The sequence below is a fragment of the Panthera onca genome, chromosome B2 (genome assembly GCF_046562875.1).
Source record: "Panthera onca isolate mPanOnc1 chromosome B2, mPanOnc1 haplotype 2, whole genome shotgun sequence".
NCBI lineage: Eukaryota > Metazoa > Chordata > Mammalia > Carnivora > Felidae > Panthera > Panthera onca.
The window spans coordinates 143832612-143854574 of NC_138343.1; the positions used below are offsets into that span (position 1 = coordinate 143832612).

The following is a 21963-nucleotide window of genomic DNA, read 5'->3' on the forward strand; positions in this document are numbered from 1 at the left end:
AGAGATGGCCAGGAGGCCCGGCTCTTTTTCTGCCGTGAACACGGATGCCAAGTGTCTCACGGCTTTGACCATCATGTTGTGGCCCTGAGACAACAGCCTAGAAATGCTGAGGCCACTGGGGCCGCTGGGCCAGCCCAGGAGGCGTCTGGCCACAGCCCCGCTCTCCTCTGAGGCGGCAGAATGTCTCCCAGGCCAAAGCCCCTGGGTCAGGGTTTCCGTACATCTCCAGCTGACGAGGGCCTGTGACAGAGCATCAATCACATTACTGGTGAGAATCTTTCCTACGGTCAGCTTTTTTTTCTTTTCAACATGGGGTTGCTTTAAATCCTAAAAGCGTGAACGAATTATCCTGACTTGTGCTCTCTCGCACTAGGACTGAGAAGGAAGTGCCTGTCACTCGGAACGCAAAAGCAAATGGCCTTGGGGATCATCACTCTGCCCATAGGAGCCATTTAACAGTCCACCGGGTCTGTCCACTGCCAGCTTTCAGGTCGTGGGAGGCCCTGCCTCCCTTCCCTCAGCCTCCTCCTATCGACAGGGATGTTCTCATGCTCTCTGTTTCCTGTTACCTCCCTACTCACAGCCTGTGAGATGGAAACAAGAGAGAAAATCCCCCCCAATGAACTAAACTTACCTTCTTGGTAGGTTAGGACTACTTACAAAAATTACGTATCCTTGAACTCATCCCCAAAATACCTTGTGTCAGCGTGAAGGGATTCTAAAACATGATCTGTTCTATAACGGAGAAGGGGATCATGTTCTATAAGGTAGCAGCCACTGGGGCTAGGAAGGTGAGTGGCCCCATGCTGTCAATCACAACGGCTGTCTGGCGGGGAAAGTACTCTCAGGGGCATTTCCTATTAATGGTTCTATCCCACCAGACGCAAGTGGGCCTTTGGTAACCTACTGCTGAAAGGCAATGAACTTTGACAGTGATGTAGGATCTATGTGTAGACCAAAGAGGGGAGCTCAAGAGTCTATATGTCCATCACTGTCCTACTGTGTCAGAACACCGCGAACCATCTAAGTGCCCCACACTAGAAGGGCTCGAGGAATTATGGTATATATGGCAGACTGTATATACAGTGCATAATATGATAGTATAGAGCAGTTACTGTAGCCCGTGGGGCAAAGCGGCTCCACCACATGCTTTTATAAATAAAGTTTTATTGGGACACAACCACTCTCCTTTGGGTACGCACCGCTTATGGCTTCCTTCACACTGCAACAGCTGAGTTGAATAGCTGTGACAGAGGCAACATGGTCCATAAAGCCTAAAATATTCACTGTCCCTCCAATTATAAAGTCTGCCAACCTTTCATTTGGAGCCACTAAAACTTGTTTTCTGCAGATAATTTAATAGCTGGGGAAATGCTTATTATATGATACCAAATTTTTAAAAGGTCTGGAATGAAAGCTGAGTCTATAGCCTGATTATGACTCCATGAAAAAAGTAAAACAGTAAAAAATAACAGTAGCTACAGCCGGGTGGTCAAATCAGAAGTGATTTTTTTTTTTTTTTTTTTTTTTTATTTTGAGAGCGAAAGAGAGCAGGGGAAGGGCAGAGAGAGAGGGAGAGAGAGAGAGAGAGAGAGAGAGAGAGAGAGAGAATCCCAAGCAGGCTCTGAGCTGTCAGTGCAGAGCCCGACATGGGACTTGGACCCACAAATCATGAGATCATGACCTGAGCTGAATCCCAAGAGTCAGATGCTTAACTAACTGAGCCACCAGGCACCCCCCCCCCCGCCCCGATTTTATTATTTTATTATATTTTCCTGTTTTCTTTCACCAACAAAATATTTTGCAGTGTTAATAACAACTACCATTTTTGGAAGTTCTTGACATCGGCACATTTCAACCACTTAAGCGAGACTAGATCAAAGCAGCCCATTTGGTGATGATCAACAGGGACAGAGGAGGTATTTCTGTTTTTATGGGGAATTAATACATCTTTCAGCCTTCAAGTTCCGGATGTTATCATTAGGCCTAGGCCTTGATGCTGACTATGTTTACCTGATATAAGAACTGTTTTAAAATATTAAGGTAGAAACTTTTGCCTTTCAAATCAAAGCAACTTTATTTGATTTCCTTTCCTTGGCAAGGATAACAGGATTTGGAAAGCGTCGACATCAGTCCTGGTTTCGGCCAGGCTCTACCACGGCTCGGCCGTGTGACTTTGGTCCAGATACTTAACCTTCCCGAGCCTCAGTATTCCCAGCTGTCTTCTGAGGAAAGTCACACTTATCGCGACGTGCTGTTGTAAAGATTGAATACCACATGGAAGCAGACACAAAAGTGCCGAGTTGAGAACCTGACCACGGGTGTTCAATAATGTATAGCTGTTATTATCGCCACAGAGTAAGCACAGCGGCGAAACGTCCTTTTTTATTCCCCCCATTTCTGAAACCATGCTTCAGCATATGGCAATAGCGAAAGGCTGCGGTTATTACAGGGCTCCCTGAGAGGCAGTGTGCGAAGAGATTTACCCAACTTCGCTCTATTTCAGACCAAGAGACTAGAAACTTTCTCCTCAGTGTGCTTACGGTCCTCCCGGAAACTCAATGTGCCATCACTATCATGACCCTCCCAGGCCACGCAAGGGTTTCTGTGTGTGGACGGTAACGTCTTCAGGAAAGACACTGTACAAAAACAATACCAATTTTGTTGACTCTGGATTTATTTTGAGGGTAGACCTGAGAGGATTTACAGAGGAGTTAGATTTACCACAGGCCCCTCTAGACACTTAGCATATCTGGAAGATCAAAACTGTTCATAGGAAGCACAACTGCCTGTGAGGAATCCACAACGGCAAGGACCTGGCCGTTTCTAGTAGCTGTGGGGAGTTGCTGACGTGATATCGCGTTCTGCAGTTTATGAAACTTTTGAGTGTGTGTGTGTGTGTGTGTGTGTGTGTGTGTGTGTGTGTGAGAGAGAGAAAGAGAGAGAGATGGTGTGTGTAGAGACAGAGTATGTGTGAAAGTATGTATCTGTAGGTGTGTGTTTGTGTGAGAAAGAGGGAGTGTGTATGAGAGTGATTGTGTGTGTGTGTGTGAGAGAGAGAGTGTGTGTGTATATAGAGAGTGTTGTGTCAGAGAGTGTGTGCGTGTGAGAGAGAACCATCTTACTACAGCTGCCCAAGAATCTAATCAATCGGCCCATAACTTAGTTGGGACCACCCAATAGCTCAGGGAAGCAGCCAACCCCACAAGCCCCTTCAGCACCTCCAGCCAACTGGTCGACCCCTGTGCAGACACCGTGTGGTGCCAGAAAGAACTGCTTTGAAGATACACCGAGATCTGGTCCATTCCAACCCTGAGACCGTGTGGCTCTTGCCTCACTTTTCTCAGCTCCACAGCCTCTGTGATGAAAACTGGGCAGAATCAGGGCTTTCTAGCTGAGGGCTTTCTCCAACATGGCCACCCGCCGACTGATAAGATGAAACTATGAAGTGTGGATGCTGGGTTTGTAGGACGGTTGGAACAGGTAGGGCATCCTTTCTTTCCACGGCACCCCCGCCTCCTCTGACCGCTCCGAAAACACAATTAGGGACTAACACTAGTCAGTAGGATGGTCCCTGGTCAATGTGTTGTTTGTATAAATATCTCTTCCTGGTTTCCAAGCACATGGGCGTTCCTGGAGGTTTACCAGTACAGTCACCAGTCAGTCATTTGGATTCACCCAAGGTCACGTATTTCTACTAAATATATGAAATACCTGGCTGGGGTATCTTAAGTGGAACTCTGAAAGCCGGGTAAAACATCCACACTTCAACCCTTTGGATGTTTCCTTGACTGTGAGTGAGGCCCCATCTCTGCAGAGGGCTAGCAAGTCAGCCGACGGCACAGCCTCTTTTCTGATGTGTGGACTTTACCATCAAGACTGTTCTGCTGGGGCGCCTGGGTGGCTCAGTCGGTTGAGCGGCCAACTTCAGCTCGGGTCATGATCTCGCGGTCTGTGAGTTCGAGCCCCGCGTCTCAGGCTCTGTGCTGACAGCTCAGAGAGTGGAGCCTGCTTCCGATTCTGTGTCTCCCTCTCTCTCTGCCCCGCCTCCACTCACACCCTGTCTTTCTCTCTCTCAAACATAAATAAACATTTAAAAAAAACACTTAAAAAAACCCTATTCTGTTCGGTCTATGCAACAGGTGTCTGTTAAATACCTCCTTTGTACTGGGCACTGTGACAGGTGCTGGGGACACAGAGATGAATAAGGTTACCCACGGCCTTGAGACGCTCAAAGTGTCGTGGGAGGAGAGAAACAGAAAGCTACCAACTTCTGTGTTACTTGTGCCACTCTGCGAACGAGCGGAGCACACGTGCTCTCTGGCAAAAGAGATCGGTGCAAGAATAGAAAAGATGGGGCTGGAACGTGTCTCTGAAATGTAAGTCGCTCACTACAATAAAAGGCAGGAGATAAGACTAGAGCTCAAAACAATGAGCCGGGCGTGTGTGTATGTGTATGTGCATGTGCGCACGCGTGTACACGTCAAAAGGTGAGACTCCGTTCGTGCCAACTGGGGTAACGTACACGTGGCCTCATTCTGCTTGCCCTCATTCCTTTCTCTTGCTGTCTCCCTTCTCTGATGCTAAAAAAGAAAATGCTGGGGACCTCGCACTACCAGAAAAATCTCTGGAGAGCCTGAAAACAAAATGAACACTGTTCCACAATTAGTCACAGCCACAGGGAAATGCACAAAACAAACAAGAGACAAAAGCACTCTCTGAGAATTCATCTCTCTTCGACCGGAAATAAACGTGCGCCATTTATCCAGGTGGAGCACGACACTCAAAGCTCTTCATAGCATCTCCTCCTGCCCGCCGTCCCCCCCCCCCCCCAGTCTACACCCCTGCCCTTACCAAACCCAAAGCTCTCCTTAGTTTGCCTGGTGCGCAGATGCGGAGTGGGGAAGGAAAGGGCATTTGCAGGCAAAGTAAACTCTCGGGCGTTGGGTATTTATCACACTTGACTCTGCTCAGCGGATCGGGGCTCCCTGTAAAGCAGATGAGAGAGGAGCCCCCCCACCCCCACGCAATGCCCTGCTCCTCTTTCCTGAGCACAGATCCGTGTGTCCCCTTCCCATCCTCTATTCTGAATGGCCCTCCTGAGTCCTGCCCCAGGTGGCCCCCGGCCTGGCCAGATGGAAAGACAGAGCACAAGAAATCCAGGGGCAGGGCTGGGGGACCAGCGCTCCGCAAGGGCAGAAGGTAACAGGACAGCTATACCGCCAACCTCTTGTCACCAGCAGGTGTTTGATAAGCCATTGAAGAGGCACAGGGAAGATGGGGGCATGGAGGGCCCCGAGCACCTTAGGACACGGGCGTGACAAAGAGGGAGCAGTTACTGGGGCCCAACACAGTCAGAGCCGGTTCCCATCACCGGCTTGGGAGGTCTGCTGAGGGCTGTGTGAAGAGCAGGGAGGAAGCCCCATGGTAGGGCTGCTTAAACAAGTCTGGATTTACGATCGGTTGGTGTAATCCAACCCTGGCTTGTTAAAGACATTGCCAGAGGATCCTGTTTAATAAAAAAAAGACCTTGGTGTGTCGAACTCGGCACTATGCTTTTAAAAATAAAGTGTATGCTAACATGGCCAGGAATATACTCAGTTAAGAACTCAAGGTGCATATCTGTATTTCCACGGAGCTGCTGGCTTGTGTCCTTAGCCAGTGAGTCATGAGGCCCCCCGGGTTGTAAGGGGCCTCCCCTCATCGCTATTCTCTCGGTCTCCTTATCTGTGTCATGACAGATCCCCGCATGCCTGGCCTGATAGGTCAATACTTAGAGGCAAAGAGTAGCATCCCTGCCCACTCTTAGTATAGTGGGTGGTACCCGAGTGCAATATGGAGGCTGCTGATCAAGCCCCTGAGGGTGGGGCGGCGGGGGGGTGGGGGGGAAGCATGCTTCCCTCACGCCGTGTGATACTGGCATTGAGCGTGGTGCAAACTCACCCTAAGGGAGCTGATAAACCATAGCTGCAGGTGTATCTGATGGGAAGGAAAACAAAACGTTTCTCCCCATCTAGAAACTTCCAACCTCTCTGGGGCCAAAAGGAACCTGACTGCCATGTATGAAGAAACCAAGAGAGAGCGAATACAACCACACTTTGCATTGCACAAAAATGATGGGAAGGGGGAGGTGTCAGTTGCCTGGGGGTCTAGCACCAGCCAAAGCCCACTTCGTAAAACCTTTGTTCTCTCTTCTGTCTTCCATACCCTTTCCTCCTTCTCGTAAGATGAAAACATTCAATGAAAGGAAACTAATTAGGGTTAAGGAAACTAATAATTATTGCACGCCTACTTTGTGCAAGGCACTTGAACTAAGTATTTTACTTATACTCATTAATCCGAGGCATATATCCATTTAAGCCCTATATATTTACTAAGCCCTTACAACACCACATAAATGGGAATTATTAACTGCGGTTCAGAAAAGTCAGATAACCTCCCCAAGGTCGTGCAACTGGTAAATGCAAGAGTCAGGGTTCCAAGTCCCAATCTGTGCGACTCTAAGACATCGGGTTTTTGTGTGTGTTTTGTTTTTTGTTTTGTTTTGTTTTCCCTATACATCTATGTCTCCCCTGCCACCCTCAGGAGAGAACTGTTCTGGAGTAAGTAGAGGGAAAAAGAAAAAATTGCTCTTGATATCTGAGCACAGAAGGCATGGATTCATCTCTCAAAGTGTCCACTTTCCTACTAAGTTTTACACGTTTGAACACAAGACCCAGGAAACCTACAATTTGAAGGAATGTTATAGTTGACGGAGGTTTATAGGTAACAACAGTCGTGCAGCCTTTCTAAACAAATATGCGTTGGTATTTTTCCTGCAGGAAACCTCTAGTGAGAAAAGGGCTCCTTTTCGTAATCAAACATGGAGAAATGCTGGTTTTCAGATACGTGTCAACCTTTCACAGAGAGAACCATATTCGATGTTGCGGGCCACAAACGTCTTGGCAAAATTAAATCGGGGCACCAACACTTTGGGTTCCGTTCTTGTTTCAGCCCCTGAGTGATTTCCTAGGGCTTTATGACATCTGCTGGCCGTGTTGCCCGGAGCCGTGCAGGCCTCCACCTCGGCCCAGATGGGTCCGCCAAAATGGCAGCAGCCTGCCCACACCCTTCTTTCTGACTTGCCTCAGTAAGTCTGAAAGCAGCCCACAGTGGCCTTGAGCTGGCGGCCCGTGACACGAGTGGGAAAACTAATACGCACTCCTGGCCAGGCCCAGACGGCGAAGAGGGGCGTGACGCCTGGCAGACGGGGGCCTATCTCTCAGGGTCTCCCTTTAGGCACCTTCCCACCTCTATGATCATCCCTTCATCTACATCTCCCGTGGCTCCTCAAATCATGCCCCTGAGGCCTTGGTCCAGTGCTATCACCTTCTGGAAGTCTCCTGTGTCCCAGGGGCCCCACAGCCCATGTGCTGGTAGGCACCAGAATGTTACATCGGTTGTGAAAATATTGAAACCCCTCCCCACAGTTTGGTCAACAGAGCTGCCCCAAATACCCAAACTCACCCCCCAATATCCCACCTGTACCACAGTGAACCCAGCTTGTCCCCAGGCCCTCCAGGGCTAACAAAGGGGTGACACTCGGAATGACGGAGGCCCCCAGGATAGTGCTGTAGGGCTGACTGGTCTGTGGTTAAATGCGCCGAGTATCACCACCGCCCACCCGCACCTTGTCGCCCCAAGGGAACCGCTCAGCCCCATATTGTCACCCTCTTCAACCCCCTGTGTCCTGTGGCAGGCAAGTTCCTTCCTTACCTCTCTTTTTTTAAATTTTTTTTTTTTTTCAACGTTTTTTATTTATTTTTTTTGGGACAGAGAGAGACATAGCATGAACGGGGGAGGGGCAGAGAGAGAGGGAGACACAGAATCAGAAACAGGCTCCAGGCTCTGAGCCATCAGCCCAGAGCCTGACGCGGGGCTCGAACTCATGGACCGTGAGATCGTGACCTGGCTGAAGTCGGACGCTTAACCGACTGCGCCACCCAGGCGCCCCCTTACCTCTCTTGATAGGTTACAAAATCACCGAAGGCAAGGACTGTATTTTCCGATCCCCCTTTGTATCTCCCTAATGCCCAGTGGTATCATCTACAGAAATGCGGTCCCCTTTTGTTGGGAAAGTATTTTGAAGATGCCTCAGTGGCTGTCGTCGCCATCCTGAGAGCTTTGTGAGGGACATCACGGTGCCCTCTGCTTAGGGTAATGATTCTACTACTCTCCTTCTACTTCTCCCTATATGAAGAAACGCAACAGAAATTCGATCTGTTCTCAGGCTGAGCTATCATATACTATGTTTATGTGAGGTCTGAGAGCAGATGTCCTGCCGTGGTGTGGTAGCAGGGTCTACACTGGCCTCAGTGGTCCTCGCCTCCTGGTATCGAAGCTCTCCTGTCACCCACCCTACTTCCTGGAGGGTGGGCCGGACTCATCTGCTCACTTCGGACAGATACGATGTGACCAAGCGATGATGCCACTTTGGAGTTTTGGCCACAAAAAGGCTGTGGGTGCTGTCTCGGGGGTCTTTTCCTGCTCTCTCCGGGACAGCTCCCCCTGGGGTAAGCCAGTGGCCACGTCCAGGGGAAAGCTGAGAAGAAGCCCAGGGGAGGGGTCAGGCCTGGCAACAAACACAGGGACGAGGGTGGAGGCAGGTCACCGCACGGCGAGCCTTCCGATGAGACCACCACCCTGGCCGGCAGCTTGAGTACAACCTCCCGAGAGACCCTTGCCGGGACCCCCAGCTGAGCTGTGCCTGGATCCCAGACCACACGGGCTGAGCCAATACGTGTTCATTGTTTTAAGCTGCTGTGTTTGGTGGCTTGTCTCACTGCCACAGATAGAACAGATCTGGGCTCGTTAACAATCTAAAGAACAATATCCCAGTTGGCCTCCACGTTAACCTACAGGCCGCACCTACCCAGCAGGTAAATATTGACCATAGCCGCTTCTGTGTATGGAACGCTCACCAGGCACCTGGTGTCGCTCAAAGACCCAACAAATATGACCTGGGGTGACCTGCCAGGGCCACTATGAAGTGACACGTATGTATTTTGCTGGGACAGAAAGAGAAGCTTCCGGAAGCTCCGGAAACCCGGCCCCTCTGCATTGTATTTTTGCTGGACGCTTTAGTGATTCATGCTCTTAACTGTCCACGGACCACGCCCGTCCCCAGGCAGGAGGGAAGCACGTGTATTCTTCAAAGTGATAACTGGAGCCTTTGCCGTAACCCTGGCCTGTGCCACGAAGTGCCAGCTCTGAGGGGAGAATAGGCCACTGGGATGACCGTGTGGGTCCTCAGATGCTTATAAAAGGCAACAAGTCTTTTTCCTTTTTAAGAAAATCCCACCCCTTTCCCCCCAAAACCAATTTCATATTTAATGACCCCATTCTCAAGAATTTCGGCAAATTTCACGGCTTCACTATGAACGCACATCCTCGTGGGCAGTTGCACGGGCAGGTGAAAACTGCCCCCTCAAGAACTCCGTCTTGTCCCTTCTTCTCTAAGAAGCTTCTCTAAGAAGCTCTGGAGCTCCTTAGACTCCAGAAGGATCTCGTTGTCACGTGTTATTTATTTAGTCATTTATTTTGGGGGTCAGGTGATTTAAGGCCAAAGGGCACTACTGAACAATTAACGTAACAAGACGCTGCTCTGTGGACGCTGAAGGGCGGCAGAAATAAACGTGCCACTTTGGAAAGAGGCCAAGCGGCTCATCTGGCATCACGGCCGCTGCCTGGACCTCGGCTGCTCGAGCAGCACGTGTGGATGTGAACTGTCTCCCGCAGCGCAGGCAGGGCAGTCCCCGGGGAGAAGAGTCTGGCGGCTTCCCCCTGACTTGGCCCAACCCCCGACCCGACAAGGGTCGCTGACACCTCCATCGCGCTCTCCTGACACCAGGTACCTGGCCGGCACGAGGCGACCTTGGAAAGTGCAGCCACACCACAGGCCAGTGCTCAGTGCTGGAGGACAGGGGAAGGCGGCCACCTCCCGTCCCCGGCTGTACTCTCTCTCCCGTCCCGGCGAGGACTCTGGGGCTTCCGGAAGCTGAGGCCCCACTGAGTAGGGCTCCCCAATTCCAGTGAGAATGGGACATTCTTCACCCAGGCTGAGGCTTCAACCTGCTTCACAGCCAGGCAGCCTCTGAAACCTGCGAGCTCCTAGAACGGTCTCTGATGCCGGGGCTCACACCCCCTCACAGGCAACCCTGGCTGCTCAGTTTTCAACAGTAAGGAAGGAAACCCGACGGACAGGGTATCCGTTTACAGAATCACAGCTGAAGGTGAGAAGTCCCTGTGCTGTTGGCCAGATGGGGGTGTCCTGTTAATAACCTTCCGGCCATCAGCACTCTTACCACTGTGCTCCAGCCTGGTCCCTGTCCTCAGGTGGCCCTGGTCATTTTCTGACGCAAAGGCTCCGGCGTCCCCAGGGCCCCTGCGTCTCTTCCTCCTTCCACCATCGGGGGAGAAGAGCAGAGCTCTGAAATCAGATGTGCTAGTTACGCTCCTGGGACAAATGATTTAGCCAAACTGAGGCTTTGGGAGTTTATGGAGTGTAAATAATGACAATGTCCTAAGAATTAGAAATAGCAAAATCCAGTGAATAAGTACCCAGAAAGAGCTGGTGGTCATCGAGCTACAAGGGTACGACGTGAACTGGACAGTGCCACCCAGATCATATGCGTGCTCACATCCTGAGCAGGAATACCCCCAAAGCCTCGGGAAGCCTGGAAAACACCGACTGTCCCTCAACCACACCCGGAGTCCCGGGCCTGGGGGGACGCTGGCACACCAGGAAGTCTAGCTCGGAGGCAGTAGAAAGAACGTTCTAGCAGTCAGGACGCAGAGAGACTAGGCACCCTTTCTCCCAAGGCAGAAGAAGGACCCTGTCATGACCATTCGTCTCCGTGGTGGGGTTCGGATTGTGACACGTTAGGGGGTGGTCTCCTCTCGCAGAGAATCAAAGCACAGAACTGTAGCTGAGACCAGGAGCCCGAAACGGAGAAAGGCAGATGCTAAAGTGTTTGGTCTTGTTCCTGAAAACATATTTAACACCCATGTGCGCATAGATACCAAGTCAGAACTGGAAGAATAAATAGGAAAACAAAGGAGAAAACCGTTGGCCGGAAGGCCTGCCCCTTTCCTAGAAATCCCTTCCGTGACTCGCTCATAGGCAACCCAGCTTTCTTGAAGTCTTAAGGTGGCAACGGTGAAGGAACACACTGTTTCTATCTCTTGAAAAACTGCTAAAGACCTTGCCTGCCTTTTGATGGTTTAAGTGCCTAAGAAGGAGTCTCATTTGTCCCAAAGACATGAATGGGACTTGATTCTAAACACATTTCCTTCTCTCTCCTTCTGCCCCCAATTTAAAAGTGCATCAACTTTTAAACGCAGATACAAAATGTAATCCGTGCAGTGCAGTCCTCCTTGATGAAGGGTCTTCCCAAATAGGCAGTCACAGGCCCCCCCCCCCCCAAGTGCTGCTGGCATCTCTGAGACTCCGCAGGCACATCGGGGACTAGACCCAGGCGGCCTCCCCACCGAGTCAGACGCGTGGACCCCATCAGCCCCACCAGCCTCCCAGGCTTCAATCTCCGCCCCTCTGAACACTATCATTTTCTCTCCCTCGTCCAAAAACAATGTGAGCAGACACCCCGTCTGTCTGCAGGCGTTGTTCCCCACAGACGGTGCCAAACAGGAGCCCCGAGTTCTCGCTCAAGCTGTCCCGGCCCTTCCTCGCCCCAGGCCGGCCCCCCTCATCCCGGTCGGGACGGCTCAGCCTAAGCACCTAGACAGCTCAAATTTGCTGATCGGATCTGGGCGTGACTACACAACGCGATGTTTTCAAGATGATGAAAGTCAACCGAGAAAGCCCAGTCCCAAAGGCGTGCAAGAAGTCAAACTACTTGGGGACGGGAAACAGAAGTTCGTATTTATTCTCAACTCTGACATTGAAACTCTCTGGCTTGGGGACTCAGAGTGCTGAAGCCCACAGAGGGGAAGGTGCACCCTGGAATGACTCCTGGCCGGTAGCCGGGAAAGCAGAGGAGCGCAGAGACAAAGGGCGCGACGGGGCCTCAAACCAGAGGAGCCCCAGTCCAAATCCACTTGATAGCTCTGTGAGCTTGAGCAGATCATTTAAACCCTCTGTCACTTAGGTTGTTAAAAAGGGGAGGGCATATATCATCTATTCATAAATGTTTCTATAAGGAGCAAATAAACTCACGGTATATGAAATACCTAGCACACAATCGTCGCTGAATAAATATCACTGTCGGTCATTAGAAGATGTTCATCTTGGGGCACCCGAGTGGCTCAGTCGGTTAAGCATCCGACTCTTGGTTTCAGCCCAGGTCATGATCTCACGGTTTGTGGGGTCCAGCCCTGTGCTGACCGTGCAGAGCCTGGGGGGGGGGGGGGGGGGGTCTCTCTCTCTCTCTCTCTCTCTCCATAAAAAAATAAACTTAAAAAAAAAAAAAGAAGAAGAATTTCATCTTGACTCCAAGCAGGAATGAAAAGCAATTGGTTAAGAACATTTCATCAGGTAGAAACTGTTAATGCTTCTGCAATCCCGAGTGGTTGAGAGAAAAGGGCAAGCCATGGTGTTGCACAAGGGAAGTGTGTGAGGCGGAAAAATGTGAATCCAACTTACCCCTAACACCCCAAAGCGTTCGGCCAGGCTCCAACCACAGAGAAAGTCAATCTCAAACTTGTGGTTCAGAACCACGATGGCATTTTCCTTTCCGTACTTGGGGTAGGCCTGGGGGTCTGTATGGATGATGCATTCCGTGCCCGACCACCACTCCAGCAACATCACCAGCTCTGGAACAAACCACAACAACAGACAGACGTTTATTTCACGCATCCTTGGTGACCAAGGCTTGGTTCTACCGGGCCGGGCAGGAGCAAGGCTCTACCCTCCCGGCTGGGGCAGAAAGCAACTTCTAGAGGTCACTTTCTAGATCATTTCAGCCCAGACCCCTGTCCTTGAAATGGCTTAGAAGCAGAAGGAAAACAAGGAAGACTTCACAACAGGGTCCGGGGAAGGAGCGGAAGCGTTGAGAAGCCAAATGAGTTGCTTGCATTCCTTGATTAAGTACCTTGGGGAGAAGTAAATCAGAAAGCCAGAATCCATCAAGAATGCCTGCCCTCGTGTTTCCAGCGCTCTGAAAGGCAGCGTGAGATGATGCACAGAATTCTTAAAAGCCTGCAAAATGACTAATTGGGATTCTTTTTTTTTTTCATTTTTTTTTAAACGTTTAATTATTTTGTGAGAGACAGAGACAGAGCATGAGCTGGGGAGGGGACAGAGAGAGGGGGGGAGTCACAGATCCCGAAGCTGGCTCCAGGCTCCGAGCCATCAGCACAGAGCCTGATGCGGGACTCACGAACCGTGAGATCATGACCTGAGCCGAAGTCGGACGCCCAACCGACTGAGCCACCCAGGCGCCCCTAATCGGGATTCTTATAAACTCCATCAAAGAACACTAAATACCTAATTTCTCTCTCCCATTCACGATGCTCGTGTGCACCTGAAATAATGAAGACCCACGGTGTCAGGAAGCCAGGATACATTAGAGCCATCGTACTGCAGGCCTTAGTGAAACTGTTCAAATATTCTTTACAGGAAGGAGCTTGTGAAAATAGAGAAGTCCTTCCCCCTCCCCCTGCCCCAGGCAATAATGACCAATTTGGCTTTATTCCTCAGTGATAGCTTTATTCCTGGTGACCCCTTTCCAACCTGGTTGCCTCAGGAAAAGCCTGCCTCGATGGTAGAAATGGCTCAGAAAAATAGTTGCACGTTGGGGATTAAGACTCTATCTACTACATGGCAACTTTAAAATGAATTTTGAAAGTTGAAGGTGTTCAGCAGGTGGATGGGTGGTATGTGAGGCCTGTGCCCCAAGGCCATAGCCCTGTTTATCACCGGTTAGCGGGGTACATATCTAGCAGAAGACTCACTCCTCACCCACCCCCTACACACACACGCGCGCGCACACGCACACCTGAGCAGGTGCAGTCTTGACTGGAGGCACACCTCCTGTTTTAAGGGCGTCAGTGGCTGCCCTTGGAAACCTTTCTCCTTGAGGCTGGAGACTGATGCTTTCTAACTGGAGCCCTAGAACTCTCTCGAAGGCATTACAGGCTAGTTTCTAAGCAGTGAGCACTGTGGGGCTTTGGACAAGTGAGCCTCCTGGTGCCTCAGTGTCCTACTCTTTAGAATGGATTCCCTGAGGATTAAAGGATACAGCACACAGCGGCCGATCCATGCAGTACACAGGAAGTTCCCAACAAACCAACCACTCAGGATCCAGCACTCTCATGACAGACAAACTGACCGGCTCCCTTTACTTGGTAATGAAAAGTGTCTGTCTAGTCCTCAGAGCTGAGAAAATGCCAAGTCCCCGGTCAGTTGTCCCAAAGGCAATGACATCAGTGGGACCTAACACAGCAAGTCGGCAGCAAGGTAAGTGTTTAGGGAGGGCAGGAGGGCCGGGCAGCACCACCCAGGACAAAGGACAGTTGTTTACCACTGGGTAGGAGGAACTTACATTGCTGCGCTGATTTCTTCTAAGAGCTTGGGTGGGTAGGACCGATCTACCCCATTACTGGCCACGGAGCACAGATAAGCCCCCAAAAGCAGAACTACGTGGGAGTCTGCGAGATAAGGCTGTTGTTCAGTTTCTGTGACTCGCATCCCACGGCCGTCCTGCAAATACCCCCTGATTGCCTCTCTGGGCTCCACACCTCCCTACTGGGGGCCAGGCTGGGCTGATTCACACGTGCCGCCCCCCTGCACCCTGCCGGGACTTAGTGACAGAGCGTGAGACCAGCTCCCCTACTCCACAGCACAAGCCCTGGGAGCAAGGACTGCATCGTTGGGGTCTAATAACCCTAGCTGCAATCCAGAACCCAGCACGGCACCAGCACAGTCACGCTTTCAACAAACACCAGTGACCTAATGTGCGCGAGTTCCATGCGGGGCATTGGAGACGTGGCTCAGATGCCTACCCTCCCAGAGCCGACTGCCCCGGGGAAAGCCCGTTACCCACTCACGAGGTGGTGTGACAGGGAAGGAAACACTTGTCCCCAGGATGGATGGTTCTGAACATCACGCTCATGGGTATGGGGGTCAGACACTCCAGACTCCGATCCTGGTGGTGCCGCTCGCCCCTCGCTCATTTCTCTATGTCCCTAAGTCTCGGTGTGCTTGTCTGCAAACTGGGCACAGGAAAAGCTTTTAGCCTGTACCCCATGCCGTGGGTATTTAATCAGATGACATCGTCAAGGCACCTAGCAAATGCTGTGCACAGTAGGTGGTCAGCCAGTAGCCAGCCATGAACTACTGTAATCTGCATGGTAACTTTATGGCACCCACAAGGCTCTGCGACCACTAAAGGCGAGAGGGAAGAGGTGGGGGGAGAGACAGAGGGAGAGTGTTACAACAACTTCTGGACCAGAGTGGGGAGCTGTGATTTATGGCTTCATAATGAAAGCAATGAGAAGCCACTGGAGCATTTTTAAACAGGCACACAGCAGCATCTAATTTGCATTTTGAAAAGCGCACTCTGGCTGAAGGGGGACCAGACTGTGAGAGTCGGCCAGAAGCAGTTAGGAGGTGAGTGCAGTCGCCGTCAGCAAGAAATCCAAACGTTAGATCTCACTGGGAGGAAGAGTTTTCTTTCCTTTTTTTTTTTTTTTTCACCAAGGGCTTTCAAATTTTTTTTTCATTCATAATAAATACATTTTTAGGGTCACACTGTAAGAGAATTTAAAAATCCAGATGTATATAGAGGAAAATGTGACATTTCCCCCTTGATGGCCTTGTGGCCTGTCCCTTAGGCTAGGCTGGACTACATCTCCCAGACTCCCTTGTTTGGTTTGTTTCCAGTTGGGGGGGGCACAAACACTCTTGGGAGGTCTGGCAGGTGGAGGGGACAAAGCGGCATTCTGTAACACACACACACACACACACACACACGCACACACACGCGCGCGCGCGCGCGGCTGCAGACCTGCTGATTCACCTCTTCCGCCTGAGGCAGCATCAGCGCTGGGTCTCCAACTGCCCCTCCCCCCCGCCCCGCCCCCAGCTCATCTGACTCCTGGGCCAGGTTCTGTGTGTCTCCTCGCTGACGCAAGCCCTCCTAAGGCTTCGGGTTGCACTTGGCGGTTCCAACCCCTTGATCTGCCCAACTTACATCCATCACGCCTTGATTGCCTGCCCTTGGGGTTTCAGGCTCCAACATGAGCCGCAGAGATGACACCCCCAGCTGCAGAGACAGCCTGACCCGCCCCATGGTGGAATAAGGACGGGTCCCTGAGACCAGTCCCTGAACAGGCGGCTGCCTTATCTCCCAGCAGCTCTCCTCCCCTTCCCCCTCCCGCTCCCTTCTCCAGGGTTCACCTCTAGGAAGAGTTTGGAAGGAAGCCTTCTAGTCCCTTTCCTAGGCATTTACTCAACGACGCACACACAGTGGCTCATGTGTTTCCCACCCACAAATGGGTTCATATTTCATCCGCCTTTGTAAAAATATAAATATAGTGATTTTCTCCAAATGGTGTATTTTGAATCTTTCCATGTTGACACATATACATAGTGATATTAGCACACATTTGTTGGGCTCCAGCCATGTGCTGGGGACTGTCCCAAGGGCTTTGCACGTGGTATTGCATGAAATCCTCACATTAATTCTATGAGAGTAGGAGGCAATATTATTATCCCCATTTTGAAGATAAACACAGGCACAGGGATTTCTGTTCAATATATGAAACTGCCATTTGTTTTAGGTCAAAAATAACCAGAATGACAATTTCATAAAGGGTAACATAACAGCTGTGCTGTTCACGCTATGGATATACCACGATTTATTTAGCCATTCTGCTACTGATTAGCATTTTTACTGTTACAGATACGGCAATAAACACCCTTGAAAATGCACGTTTTAGAAAAAAAAATATTTGTGAAAGTATTTCTCCAGCATAGGTATACACAAAAGTAGAATTATGGGTTGAAGAGTACGCATATTTCCAAATTTTATGGGTATTTCCAAATTGCCTTCCAAAAAGATGCTACCAATCTACGCTTGAATCACCAGCATGGGAGGCGGTCCGTTTCCTACCTGTCTGGGCTAACACTGAAGCACCTAGTAGTCTGGGACCACGCGTGTCCTTCAACACGAATTCCCACAGAGTGTGGGGCGATTCTTGTCAGTTACCTCGCGACACCCTCCAGGCAGCACCCGCGTCCCTTCCTCTTCGTGTCTCCGCCACCCTTGTCCCAGTACCCACCCTGGTAGGTGCTCAAAAACCTTTAGTCGAATGACTCAGCAGTTGATGTTTTAGTGAGATGTGCCATGTGAATAACTACACGCAACTTACAAATACCTCCCCGAGCGAGGTTTCATTCACCCTCTGGTGTGGCTGCTCTCGGCACTGTGGGTCAGGGCCTGGCTCTGCGGTTTCCCAGCCAACTGCCAGGCAGCCCCGAGAGCACCTGCCTGGTGGACTGCTCCCATGGGAGGGGGGCGGGACATCGGTCACTCGAGCTAGATGCACTCTGCCCTGTGGCGTGTTGAATGTCAGGGTTTCTGGCGGCTCAGGGCGCAGGATCCTGGGAGGTCTGCCAGCAGCTCCCTCAATGGCCTGTCTCGCGGGCTCTCACCATCTGCCCAGGATGGCAGCAGATCCTGGGATTGCTCTGACCCTCTCCCTCCAAACGACCCTGGACAGGTGAGTGGCGCCAATGACGCCCATGAGAAAATGGCGGGAAAAATCACTTGTCAACTGTTGGGATTTGCAGGCCCATCAGCTGGCATTACGACGCCAGGGGGCAACAACAAATACTACCAGGGCAAATATAAGAGATGCGAAATGAGGTCTTTGCCCCCAAAGCACTGACCTTCTTGTTTGTGTATCCAAACCAACCCTCATTGAGCAATCAGAAGGAAAAAAAGCAATGGAAGTTTTTGCCTCACGAGAACTGGAGCCAATAACTGAGTAGTTAATTGAAAAATAGTGCAGCTCGGAATTAAAACAATGCATCACATCAAAACCGAAGCAGAAGAAGGGGGAAGGGGAGCTCCTCTGCCAGCCCCAGACAAGAGCCTAGAGGCTGCAGCGGTGTCCTGAGAGGGCTCTCTCGGTGGGAAGATGCTGGAAGGAAGGAAACCAGGCCAGCAAAGTGCCAGCAGTTTGGAGGTTCCCAGGGCCTCCCCAGGACCCGCTCTTCCATACTCGGTGGTCATATCTTGGCCATGAGGGTGAGCGAGTGCAGGGTCTCTCCGTGGACACGTCCACTCAGGCTACCGCCCCACACATCACCGACCACGGGTAGACAGTAGGAAGGCACAAGGGAACAGGACCACTGGGACCCCTGCCCAGGAAAGTCACTTGGGAAGGTGGCTGGGATTTGATTCTTCCAAGGTCAGGTGCTGCAGGTAAAGAAAACATCCAGACAGACCTGCTGACCTCCAGGCTCCTGATTGTTTGGTGAGCCAAGGAGGTCACCCCCCTGAGGCTGGGTCATCCACGGGGGGCCTGGAAGTACTAATGGCCACGAGACAGAAAAGGCAAAGACCAGCAGAAAACTTTGGAGCGTGGAGAAGCCACTATTGTCCCTCAGTGATGTCCCCATGGAGCACCTCACTAACTAGAGCCTTTGGGTGATGCCGCCTGTGTCTCCTTGATCAGCCCGTACCTGCACTCTGGAAAAAGTGAGTGACGAGTGGACCCACGTGTGACGGAAGGTGGCTGCAGCGAGTCGCACGGAGACCACGAGTCACACAGAGACCACGAGCCACCCCCACGTAGCGTCCTCAGACCACCGGAGCCACCTCCCTCCCGGCTCTTCCCGAGGCCTGCTGGTTGGGCACATTTTGCTGTAGGTTAGAATAACCGGGCTATATCAGTGGCATGAAAAAACTTCCTTCGCTGATCTAAGAAGGGACCTGGGGGTGCAGGCGGGCGGGTCCCTCCCTCTTCTTTGCTGCCCTTCCCCCAAGGAAGAGTCCTCTCCATTCTGTCCCTGAAATCCTTCTATCAGGTGGCACTGCCTTAGGTTGGGGACTCCACACGTTTTTCTGTGGCCTCTGCGGTGGCCGAGATGCTAGGGTGACAGCAGGCCCTGCAATCCTGGGACACGGGGCGGGGGGGGGGGGGTTCTGCTGTGGCCCAGCCAGGAGCTTCCTCACCACACTGGCTGAAGTTCAGTGGGTGCAGAGACTTCTGGACTCACACTCTGTCTGGGTTCCGTCCTCAGCACCTTCTCCTGTCGGTCTCGGTCCTAGGTCCTCGAGAACATTCCCATATCATCATCAATGCAGACAGCGCTGGGTTTTGTGGGTCCCGCCCTGCCCCAGCCCCAATCCTCAAGCCCCTTTGCTCTGACCTCAGAATAAGTCTAAATGGAGATATCAGTGTTTGTTCCAAGCAGACGACGGAATAGATGCAGGGGACACAGGAGGAAGGGAGGCACGCCCCTCACCTGCAGTGAAAGCCCCTTTGAAAAGGGAGAGGGAGAAACGTGAGTTTCCTCTGGATCTGCAGGGCCTCAGTCCTCACCTTCGCACCGAAACTGGTTCCTCCCCAAGCTCTTTCCCTCCTCACCCATCCCCTCCCACCCTCTCCCCGCCCCTCCTGTCCCCACCCATCCCCTCCCCTTTCCAGTCCCCACCCATCCCCTGCCTCCCCTCTCCTGACCCCACCCATCCCCTCCCACCCCCTCCCCACTCCTCCTGTCCCCACCCATCTCCTCCCCTTTCCAGTCCCCACCCATCCCCTGCCTCCCCTCTCCTGTCCCCATCCAGTCCCTCCCCTCCCCTCCCCTCCCCTCCCCTAGGCAAACCAATACCCAATTTATCACATTCCCTTCCCTCCCACTCCAGCAGCCTCAAGCTGCATGTTAATTCCTTGTGGGAGGGAGGGACACCCAGTTCACCGGTTCTCCTCAGAGGCACCGAGTGAGTGGCAGGGCCACTGTGAGTGGCAGGGCCTTCGGCCGTCTGAAACCTATGACAGATAAGATTTGCTTAAGATTTGCGGCCAAGGTTCCTACAATATGATACAGCAATTTTGAAATTTCTGTTCCATCTAAAATTTTTGGTTTGCCGGGGGTGACCCAGTGGCTCAGTCAGTTAAGCCTCCGACTCTTGGTCTGGGCTCAGGACGTGATCTCACGGTTCGGTTCGGTTGGTGACATTAAGCCCCACGCCAGGCTCCACACTGACAGCCAGGAGCCTCCTTGGGATTCTCTCTCTCTCTCTCTCTCTCTCTCTCTCTGCCCCTCCCCTACCACCCCTGGAATCTACACTTGGGGCCATACCTGCCTCTGCCCACCACTGGGGCCAGTTTTACAAACTCCATTTGGAGAACCGGTGGGGGCCAATTCCCAGTTCTGCGAGGCGACGGCCAGGAGGGGCCTGGGGCGCAAGAAGTGACTTTCACCGCAAAACCCCATCTGCGGTCTACGATCTCGGGCCGATGGAAGCACCAATGCCAGGTGGCTGTAGAGACAGACGGTCCGGAGCACAGATTTACGTCTATTCTGTTTGCTGCTGCGCCGCTCCGCTTAACCGCAGGTGGGAAACAAGAAGTTAGAGGGACAAGGGGCGCCTGGGTGGCTCAGTCTGTTGAGCGTCCGACTTCGGCTTAGGTCATGATCTCACGGTTTGTGAGTTCGAGCTCCGCATCAGGCTCTGTGCTGACAGCTCAGAGCCTGGAGCCTGCTTCAGATCTGTGTCCCTCTCTCTCTCTCTCTCTCTGCTCCTCCCCTGCTCACGTTCTGTCTCTCTCTCAAAAATAAATAAATGTTTAAAAAAAAAAAAGAAGTTAGATGGACAAAAGGAAAAGTGGGGTAGGAGGAGAGGCGCCTATTTTCCTGTCTGGGAAGAAGGGTAAGAAGTAGCACGCACTGAGTTAGCTCACAGCATCCTGGAGAGCCAATGTCCCTGCCCCCATCTTGCCGGTGAGGACAGGGAAACGGTGGGGCAAGGCAGCCGGCCACACTCCCGGAGCGGGGACGTGAGCCTGCCGGGTGTTGAACCCAGAGCTGGGGACACTGGTGCCCGCAAGGCCCCTCCGAGGTTGCACAGACACTAAAAGCCGTGATTATAAGGGGTGGCGTAGGGGAAAGAAAGAGAGCATTTGGGGAGGGGGGCGGATAAGAGGAAGATTACGGTGGAAGGTCAACCCTGGCCTCAGGCAGACGGTGGTCATTCCTTATCTATAAGATAATCAACTCAGGGCTTCTGGTGAAGGTGAAATACACTCAAGTATTTAAAGCATTTAACCTGCAGCCGGCACACGGCTCTTCTCCGGCGTCTCACTGGACCAGAGACCAGACAGCCCTGAGGACCAAAGACGTAATTAAGAGATAGCGGAAAAACAGCCAGTTAAGAAATGATCAACCCACCAGGCTGAGTGTCCATGTGCGGACCGCCCCCCCCATCTGTCATCCCCAGACACCCCGTCCTCAGTCTCGACATCCCTCTGGACACAGCCGATGCTGAGCCCACCTGACTCCGCTCTGGTGGGGGTGCTGAGCGGAGTTCTCATCACACACGAGAGGCAAACCGGCTGCAGAAAGGACCCTGAAATCCACACTGTTGAGCAGAGCTCATTGCTCGAACTTGCGTCAACAATACAGCCTCCCCCGCATCCGGACACGGGGGAGAGATGCTACAAAGCGAAATAGTAGTTTCCTAATTAACTTTATCTAATTTAAAAAATTGTACAATCACATCCATAATGATATGTAATCTATAAACTAAGTATATACAATTATGGGTTTATAACCGTTTTTATAATTTGATAATAATTAGGTTAAAACTTAAACCTCTCGTCTTCAAAGGACCCCAAAAGGCAAAAACAAAACTCTGAAGCGTCTGGTGCATGATGTGCTGTTGTGTCTCCATCCTGTACGGAAGGCGGGCGGGGGACACGCCTCTGCCCTGGCCACGTGGCACTGGGGCCTGG

General features: G+C 51.7%; 1 protein-coding gene and 1 long non-coding RNA gene across 8 annotated transcripts in view; both read right to left on the bottom strand.

Annotated features, from left to right (window-relative positions):
- The window catches only part of AGPAT4 (1-acylglycerol-3-phosphate O-acyltransferase 4), a 127269-nt gene that overhangs the window by 18190 nt on the left and 87116 nt on the right, over window positions 1–21963 (bottom strand). For 5 of the 7 annotated variants that reach the window (XM_060617047.3, XM_060617048.3, XM_078447545.2 and 2 more), the window contains one exon: window positions 12641–12810. The exons of the other annotated variants lie outside the window; for them this stretch is intronic. In XM_060617047.3, coding sequence (XP_060473030.1) covers window positions 12641–12810 — 170 coding nt within the window. The remainder of the gene's footprint in view (window positions 1–12640; window positions 12811–21963) is intronic. 7 annotated transcript variants of the gene reach the window in all.
- LOC145715511 (uncharacterized) lies at window positions 6514–12634 on the bottom strand. Its single transcript, XR_014137742.1, has 2 exons — window positions 7999–12634; window positions 6514–7755 (listed from the first exon to the last, which is right to left on the bottom strand). It is a non-coding gene; the product is annotated as an uncharacterized LOC145715511 (long non-coding RNA).